This window comes from Taudactylus pleione, unplaced genomic scaffold, assembly GCF_031769625.1.
Source record: "Taudactylus pleione unplaced genomic scaffold, aTauple2 ptg000268l, whole genome shotgun sequence".
Lineage (NCBI taxonomy): Eukaryota > Metazoa > Chordata > Amphibia > Anura > Myobatrachidae > Taudactylus > Taudactylus pleione.
In genome coordinates this window covers 1,567,555-1,577,706 of record NW_028284670.1, presented here as the reverse complement: position 1 = coordinate 1,577,706, position 10,152 = coordinate 1,567,555, and the positions used below count along the sequence as shown (strand labels likewise).

The window sequence follows — 10,152 nt, the reverse complement described above, 5'->3', positions numbered from 1 at the left end:
ATGCTGGGCTGCAGTGGGAGTGAACAGTGCTGAACAGCTGCCACAGTCTCTTATGCCTGTGGGTGGAAGAAATCACAATGATCATGCCCCCTCCTGGCTTTGCGCCAAGCTGAGGGGCTAACAACGCCCCCCTCACCATGTAGACTTTATATTAACATGTCCAGTTACAACCTCTCCTTGCCCATAGGGAATGTTGTATGACACAAAGGGATAAAAAGTGCTCCATCCACAGTACATTCAGTGTAATACAGTATACCGAGGGCAGGGAAATTTGATCCCACCATGAATTCTCCCAATAGACACCAGATTTGTGAGAAGTTTGATGCTGTTAAAACAGAACTATTGTTGCTCAATCAATTCGTACAATTTCTAGTTCTTCCTGTAATGTTTGTTTTCAGTTCTTACTTCTCTACAATATGATCAATTTGTGATCTTCAGTCACATACTTCCATTACAAATCGCTTCATATTTAACCTCAAATGCTTTTGTGCTGCAATTTTCCTTTTGTGATGGGTAAGAATGAATAAAGAGTAGTGAATGTCACCTATTCAATAGACAACAAATATGTTTTAATTAATTTTTGCATTTTTTTTCCAAACATCCACCTGTTCATTAAATAACATTTTCTGACATTAACATTTCAATATAAGTGAAAAAAAGGTTTTATAAAAAGTATAAGTGAACAATTACTTGTTATTTATTTGATAAAATATGTATATTTTTTGTAAATAAAATGATAAGCAATTTATCTATAGAGTAATACACATCAGTGACACAAGCTAACGTCCCTTGGTTGTTTATTAATTATCAAAACAAGAAATGGTCCACAGAGTACCAAATTTATTTGCTTCTATAATATATATAAGCTTGGAGACCAGTACTTATATATATAGTGTTTACTGTTCAGGCTAATGAAGTCAAAGGCAACACAGACTGACAATTGTGATTTCTTCACAGGAGAGAAGCATCATTGATCCACAGATTACCATTATTTCAATGAAGCCAGAATGAATTCCATTATATCAGGAAATATTTGTAATTCCTAAAACAGAGCATTTTAAAAATGCTCTAGATCTCAGTTTGAGAGTCTTTATGGTAAGAGAAACATGACAGAGATGCCCCTTTTTAAAATCAATTACATTAGTATTATTATTATTATTATTATTATTATTATTATTATTATTATTATTACAAATAATTCAAATACAACGATATGTTTAAAGTAACATACTGTATTGTGTGGATGGACCTGGTTCAAACAGCTCAAACAAATACATTTTATACTGTAGTTACAGAAATTTCCAATGCTAGGCTGGTATCAACTTATTATATTATTAACATTTTTATGCAAATAATTTATATAATACAAGACTAGTTACAGAGCCTATTAGAATTATTCGAGAGAACATGTTTTGTTTGTTCTTGTGTGTCTTATCCTAGATGTCTCTCACAAAATTCAAAACACCACACATAAAACTCTCTAGCACTGGAACAATTGTCACAAGCTTATACAATGTATGCAAGTATAAAACATGTTTTCTACTTTCCATAAACCATTTTTCAACATATTTTGCAGAGATTAATGATGAGCAAAGGTAACAAGACATCAGTAACTGAGTTCTTTCTCTTAGGATTCCCGAGACTTAATGGTTTCAAGTATGTCTTCTTTCTCCTGATCCTGGTCATTTACATGATCACATTCACAATAAACCTCATGATTATTACCTTGGTTTCAACCAGACAGAGGCTCAATTCCCCAATGTATTTCTTTCTCAAGCACTTGTCATTAACAGAAGTTGTGTTCTTGACCATCATTGTTCCCAACATGTTGCGCGTCATATGGCTGGAAGGTGCCACCATCTCTATAATTTGCTGCATTGCTCAAACATATCTTTATGCAGCTCTTGGAAGCACAGAGTGCTACCTCCTCACAGTAATGTCCTATGACAGGTATCTGGCCATATGTAACCCTCTGCGTTACACCACAATCATGGAATACAAATGTCAACATTGTTTGGCTCTCCTTTCCTGGGCATGTGGCTTTCTAATAACGTTAATTACACTTATTTTTTTGTGTCAACTTCAATTTTGTGGACCAAAGGTCATAGATAATTTCTTCTGTGATCTTGTTCCTTTTGTAGAACTTTCCTGCTCTCTCAAAGACAGCTTACAGATTGAGATACTGGTGCTGACATTTCCCATAGCAGTGATACCTTTTATTTTTATCCTCAGTAGTTACACTTGTGTGTCCATGACCATCCTTGGTATCTCTACCACCAAAGGAAGGAACAAAGCATTTTCTACCTGCAGTTCCCATCTTTCTGTTGTGTCTTTGTACTATGGCACCATGCTTGCTATTTACCTGGTCCCTGCTAAAGGACACTCATTGTCTAAAAACAAAGTCTTAGTGTTGATGTACATTTTGGTGACACCATTGTTTAATCCAATTATATATTGCTTGAGAAATCAGGAAATGCGTTCCACCATGGTGAATTTAATAAGAATAAAGAGAGAGGAAAAATAAGAGAGTACTCTTCTTAATGTTAGATCTAATAATACTATTTAAATTTATTTAGGTTTATACATTTGTACATAGTATGAAGCATTTAATTATCTATGATTGTAATAATAGGTACTAAAAATGCCTTCAGGAAATCCTCATTCTAGTTTACACTCAAATCTCATCAGCTGATAACCTATAAGGCATAAACTTAAATAGAAACTTTTTTGAATCTCTGAATGGTATGAGGTGCTATTTTAAAAAATTTTGGTAACTCATATGCAATGGAATATGCTACTTGTTTTTGACAAGTGTAGTTAATTGAAATCAAACCACAGTTGTCCATTTACAAACAGTAAGTGCATCACTGATTTATATTACATTATAGACACTGATCATCAGCTAATTTATTAACATTAGCATTAAAATTGTCATTTATGCACCTAAGAATGTACACATAGGACCTATTTTATGACAAGCAAGTGAGAGCTATTTGGCTAAGTACCAGTGAAACTAAATGGTCCAACCAAAGGTGCAATTGCTAACAAAGTCCAAACTTCTACTTCTTTAATATAATTTATTTAAATAAAATAAACTTTTAGACTTTCTTATTTAAATACTAATAAACAGTATATCTTAAACTGATAATAGCAATGATGGGCCATTAACAATTATTTTCTTAAATGCACCATTTTTGTGTGTTTGAAGATGAGTGCATCAACACATTTGCTTCTGAGATTGAATTCATTTAGATGGTGCAAAATGTGCTTCATTAGAAAAGGGATGAAACTGGAGGGGTATATTTACTAAGATTCATGTCAGGCCAAGATTGCATTCCCATATGTGTTTTCCCTATTTTTGCAACTTGGAGATTCACTAAATGAAACATGGGTGTAAAAACACAATCCAAATGTGCATAAATGCCCAAAGAAGCAAATAGAAGTCACTACACTATTGGACTAAATTGCAGATACTATCCGTAGACAGGTATACAACTCATGGATTTACTAAGAATCGTGTTTGCAAACACAATTGAACACAGAGCAAACTCACACCAAAATAAAATAATCAAATATAGGACCTCATGGTGGCGTTGTTTCATGAGTCTATAGTTGAAGTTGATTTGAAAACAGTCATGATGCCTATAAAAAGAGCCAAATAAACATCAATAATTCCTATGACTCAAACATGGCTGAATTTGCAATACTTGCACTACACCGCTCATGCATGGGATTACTGAAACTCTACCACCAGGAATGAAAGGATCCGGGAGTAAGAAACTAAACATACTCACCAGTTAATGCAGGTACTGCAGAGTCAGCGCAGGCAACATTTTTGAGGAAGCCTTTAATCCTGAAGGCATTGTCTGATGATGAGGTCATACAGATGTACTGTCTAAACCAGGGGTCTTCAAACTTGGCCCTCCAGCTGCTGTGGAACTACACATCCCAGCATGCACTGCCACCTTTTTGATATAACAGCATGCTAAAACTATGTGCAGTGCATGCTGGGATGTGTAGTCCCACAGCATCTGGAGGGCCAAGTTTGAAGACCCCTGGTCTAAACCATACCAACTTACAGCACACTCACACTTTCAGCAAAAGGAAACTTTCAATCTTTCAATGGTTGAGTTCTTGGAATATCCCAGTCAACCTTCACCTAGGATGTCACCCAGGTCCTGGCAGCATCAGTTCTCTGATCGACACCTGTATCTGCTTCCCTAGCCAGGAGTCAGAGTGGCATAAAGTCAGGAAAGTTTTTTAATTATATTGTAGGCATGCCTAATGTCCTCAATGCAATAGACTGCACACACATTGAGCTGAGATCACCTAGTGCAAGGGGAAATATTAACATTAATGGACACCATACCCATTCAAGTTAGTGATGCAAACATGAAAATTGTTAATGTTGTGGTGGGCTATCCTAGCTTTATCCTCAGTCAGTCAACCATCCAGGAGAAATCTGAGGCTGGGCAAATGCCTGAGGGATGGCTGCTGGGTAAGTACACTTTAAACTGGACCATTACTGCCAATCTATATTTATATGTTATAAGTCAAATAATTCTTTTCGTTTTAAATTGCCTTCCAGGTAACTCTGGCTATGGCTGTTGTTCATGGCTTCTGACTGAATTTGTTGAATCATGTGTAACTCTGCCGCAGAAAGTGAAATCAAATCAGGGAGCAGTTAAACAAAGAGAATTTACCAGTAAGTATCCTTAACACCATAACAACTTCCATAACACCATAACAACTTCCATAACACCATAACAACTTGCAATTCATGTATAATGCATTTTTCAAAGTGGAAAAGTGGATCTGTGTTGAAGTGGGCCACAGTAAACGCTCAGCTTGGAGGCAGCATATATTTTCAAATGTTATTAAAAAAAATACAACAAGCTGCTTTTTTGCAAGGGCAACTTCGATAACTATACAATTGGTAAATATTTATCTTGCTAGATACAGCGTTATGTAAATCTTAAGGCTTGACACATTTTGTTTTTACAAATTGATTTGTGATTATAATTGTAATAATTGTTTTCACAATTATAACCATCATGTGTGTGTTTTAATTACAACTATACTTGAAATTATTAAGAGTATCACACTCTAAACACATTACCCTTTCTATAGTCTTGACTTAGGTCCCATTGAAATTTTTACCACATTAATACAGTGTCTATTTTGTTGTTGCAAACATGGGCTTAAATTGTGTGACTAATGCCATCACAAGATATACCCACTTTCTCCCATATAACCTTTGCACACACAATATACACATAATGTTTTGAAAATATATATCAAACATTTTATTCATTTTCAAAACAACTGCAAAACATAACTTGCCACGTACATAAATGGAGGTAATATTTTGAAACATATTATAAATATGTGCAAATGTTTTCAAATATATTAATAACAGGAGATAATGTTTTTCAAACATATTCAGAAAATAAGGTAATGTAGGTGAATATATTAATCTAGGGAGGTATTTTTTTCAAAATATGTAAATTAGTAAACAACAAAATATGTAACCTTTTAAAAAAATAACTCTCACAGATGTCCATTAGATGCACTCCTGCCAGAATTGGCCTGTTGGGAGCTACTTTGAGTGTGAAATGTCCATCTTCATGGTGTATTGAGAGGGGTAGTGGTGTGTGAAATGGTGTCTGTGGGTTTTTCATAAGGTAAGCGGGTCAAAAGTTGGGTCCCCAAACATAACATAGTTGCATTAACATCCCACACAACATTATAATCTATTATTTCAATCACTAATTTCCACAAGACTGATTGCTACACTACTTACTCTACTTACTTCAGCCTGGAGACTGGTTAAGCTGCGATTCCACCAGTGTGCACTATCATTAATATTAGACAGCTGTCTCTCTTGTGTTGTAAGGAGTGATTTGTGCTGAGTTTAGAAGTTTGACAGGGGATTCCAGAAACTAGTGTATGGCTGGGCAGGCAGAGGGCTAGTGTCTATTTGTGGTGGTGGAATTTGTACTGTTGGAATGGGTGGCATTGGATCCATAAGTCTCCACTTCTGCCTGCACAGGTTCCAAGTGTCAGATTGTCTCCAGAAATTCTTCTTCAACATGTCCAGTACCTATGACAGACAAGTGGGTAAGTATTGTTGCCTTCATAAAAGTTTCAATATCTAAAAAAAACAAATCTTCTACTTTTGCCTTCAAGTAAGTTCCATAAAACTGTTGTTTAGTTAAAACGATGACCAGTCCGGGCAAAGTCTACACTTAAACCTCCATTTTGAATTAAAAAATGTTACTCAAAATATAGTGTAAGACATTTTGATGTCATGCTTTGAAGTTTGGCTGATTTTATTGTAAGCATTGCCTTCATTGAGCTATGATCCTTTCATCAATGCAATGTATCCTGAAGAAAAAATACTAGAGTGGTAGTGTATGGTGTTAATTGTGTTTTGTGCAATGTTTTTGATCACTGACTCACCACCAAGAATAGGAGAATGAGATCCCAAAGCCTTCCTGCTGGCTGTGATGAAGACCTATGTTGGCGGTATCCGTCAGGAGATGCAGATGACAGACCTTCAAAAGAATGATTAAAACAATGACAACAAAAACTTTGAATATTGTATGAAGGACAAAGAGCTTGGTTTCAAATATTTCCTGATCGCCTCTTCATTCTTATCATTTCTTTGCTTTCTGGGCAGTTGATCAGATATTGGGGGTTTGTACTGAAAATTATTTTATAATTTGACAAAATGTAATAAAACTTATTTGTGAGTATAGTAGGCATGCTTTTTCAAATGTATTTGGAAGCAGACTTATTGTGGGTGATATTTACTAGAACTGTTTCAAATCTGTTAAGTATGATATGAGTGATTACCAATGGTAACATGGGCAAGTGTGCTAAATTAAAAAAGTAAAAAAATGTGAACGTTCTAGATGTGGAACAACAAGATTAGCCCATTCAAGACAGTGCAATGATAATGCTGATTATTTTATACAAGTGTTCAAACTATAATTAAGATGCAGCAGTATAAATAGTCCAGGTAGATGGCTTGGTATGGAGAGATGGTACTTGTCTGTTATGCTGCTCTGGCCACCTTTGACATTTTTAGCATCACCCATCACTTTATATTGACCTTCTTGCAGGTCTCCTCACTGCATTGATAGCCACCACAACCCCATGTGAAACTGCTGTTTTTCACAGAGCAGAACTGTGGGCAGACTGACAGCCAAACAGCAACCCATGCGACTTCATGACTTCTGTCACCAATGCCATGTTCTCTGCAAAGATGAATTTCACATTCCAACCAGTCTTGGTCTTCCCTCTCTGGTTGGACACCAAATCACTGTCCACATATGAAGTATCATGTGGCTCCTAAGTAGCCACCTCCTCAAACTCACTCTCTTCCTACACCTCCTAAGCTATAGACATCTTCCTCTGCCCCTCCCCAGATAAACAGAAAATACTTAGAAAAAAAAAGACAAACCACACAAATCTATAATGATAACCACTCACCACACACACACCACAGACAGACACCAACAAACAGTGGCAGAACTAAAATAAATAAACAATTATGACAGAAAAATAAGACAAACAGAAATAAACAAGACAACAAGTAAATGCACAAGACTACATACACATCATGAGCAACAATTGCCAACCACACTGTTGCAAATCTCTTCCTACAACTCCTCTCTCCTAACAATGCCTGACACTGAACCCACTTGGTACAGTCGGTTTGAGGCCTATTTATTTATATAATGATTTTGCGATGACAATGTTACATGTGATACCTTCTGCCAATGAACATGGTAGGATTTAGTTTCTGTGTTCTTTCATGTTTGATTGGTTGAAACGTATTTTGCTTCTGCAGAGTAAATCAGGGAAAACCAGGAAGTTCGAAGCAATGATGACACGACTATACAATATTGCGTTGACCATCGAAAAATGTGTTTGTTTGAGAAAAACTCACACATGTCCCAATGCTGCTGAGTGTGTACATTGTCTTCCTTAGGGGTAATACATTATTAGGTGTATTTTAAAAATATGATACTGAAATGATCTAGAAACCCAATAAGTAAAAGACACTGGGACCTGAAAAACTAAAATGAATTTACTGTCATCATTTTCACTTTTAATTTTTACAGGGCCAAAACGATTCTGCAGAACCAGACAGTCAGAATTACAAATTCTACAATATATAAATTGTACATAAAAACAGTGATAAGTACATAGTAGGTTGACAAAGAAGATGCAGATATGAGATAAAGGACAAAGAAGCCTAGAATAAGAGGGAAATGGTCAGGCAATAGTAAACAGTGGTAAAATAATTATTATTAGCCTTTTTATATGGCGCCACAAGTGTTCTGCAGCACCTTACAGCATACAGTACATAAACTAATAATTGAAGAAGCAACAAGTGACTTACAGTACAATACAAAGCAGGACAAGGACATGGTTTATACACATTGCTGCATTAGTGATCATAACACTCAAATAAGCAACAGGGCATCAGCAGTTTAGTGTTAGGTGCCCGAGTGAGCAGTAGATGACACTATAAGTAAAGGGAAGCACAAGAGGGTAGAGGGCCCTGCTCGTGAGAGCAAATGGTATTGTAGTTAGTAGAACATGCAGATGTAGTAAAAGCAGATAGGGGAATGGTAGACTGTAATGAAGAGGAGGGTTTGGGGAGAGCATCTGAAGGATTGGTGGTTGGTGGAGAGTAAAAGAATAGATCAGTGTGGGGATTTGTGCAGTGCAGGTGGATAGGAAGGTTACTCTTATAGTGACATTTGGAAAATATTGTAGTGGGAAAAATGTGCACAGAGAAGTCCAGATAGTGGGCCTGATGATATTGCAACTGCGGTTCTATTTTTTGTGGAGCCGCAGTGACAGTAATATGCAAATGCTAGTTTCAGCCTTCTCCTTGTGCACTAGTGTGCAGCTGACTGCACAAGCCCTGAAACGCTCACTATCAATGCTCATGGACAGTCTAACTTTGCCGTTGATTATGACCACACCATCATTGGAGCACCATCACATTCACCATTGTACCCTTGCACCAGCCTATGGCTGGCACAGTGTCTCCTTCTGAAATTGCATTAAAATGGCTTATGGGGCTCCTGCCCTGTATTTAGGAACACACTGGCATGCCCAGAACAGTCATGAGACCACATTGTTTCACATCACCTTCCAGGAATGCTTATAGACTTGCACTGCCAGATCTAATGCCAGCAGCTGCGCAAGCAACAGCATGTCTCTGCTATTAAGGTGTATATAAGGCATAATAATTTCTAGTTCAGTTTTGAGGAAGTAAAATAATTTATTTTACTTATTTTTAAACAGGGATTACATCAATATGCCAATAAAATCAATACACACAGGGTCTGATTCAGAGATGGGTGGTAATGCATACTCTCATGGATCGCTGTAGCGAAAATATGCTAATGCAACAGGCAGCAGATTTTGTATTGAGACACCCACCGGAGCCCTCATAGTAGCCCGCAACTGCGTACACAAATGTAGCATTGGATGCAGATCTTCAAAACATTGACAGCTCGAGAAAGTCTGTTCTTATTGATTCGCTGTAGGTTCATTCTGGGCTGCACGACTGCAGGCACTGGCTAGTACATGCCCAGGAAATGGCCCAGACATGCCCTCATTTTTGCCAGAACTCCCCATAACCACACACATAATGGACTCTTCCAGTCTGTCAATTGTGAGTGAATCCTCACAGTGTGTGCGATCGCGCTTCATTTGCAGTGACTGCGCAATGCGTCAGCACCACATGCACAGACCACCAATAAACGCTCTACTGCGTGAACATCGGAATAGCGTTCAGCTCTGAGTCAGGCCCACAATTCTATAAATACATGTCTAGTTACAGTAGCTAGTAAAGCTTCAGTCCTGAAATTCTGACTCTCTTGCTTTTACATTGTCCTTTTATTGTACTGCTCATCAATAATGCAGTTTAGAAGCATTTGCTAAAAATTACAATGTATATACGATCTAAAAATAATGGGTCTTAAAGATCTCTGAATGCCCATCAATAGCTCAGGAAAACCCAACAACAATAAATGTTTATTTGACATAAATCTTGATGAAGTCCTTTGATGGGATGGTTTTAAGGCCGATTCAGAGCCGGATGCTCTGACAGAGCGCTCGCTC

The 10,152-nt window shown here is 37.1% G+C and overlaps 1 protein-coding gene across 1 annotated transcript; it reads left to right on the top strand.

Moving 5' to 3' along the window:
* The first annotated feature begins 1,585 nt into the window (after window positions 1-1,585).
* LOC148513829 (olfactory receptor 6B1-like) lies at window positions 1,586-10,013 on the top strand. Its single transcript, XM_088481261.1, has 2 exons — window positions 1,586-2,488; window positions 9,960-10,013. The coding sequence occupies exons 1-2, from the start codon at window positions 1,586-1,588 to the stop codon at window positions 10,011-10,013; spliced, it is 957 nt and encodes a 318-aa protein (XP_088337387.1).
* Window positions 10,014-10,152: the final 139 nt, after the last annotated feature.

Coding starts and splice junctions, on each gene's coding strand:
- LOC148513829 (XM_088481261.1), top strand. CDS start 1,586: ATGAGCAAAGGTAACAAGACATCAGTAACTGAGTTCTTTCTCTTAGGA. Junction 2,489..9,959: donor AGGAAATGCGTTCCACCATG/GTGAATTTAATA, acceptor AATGCAGTTTAG/AAGCATTTGCTAAAAATTAC.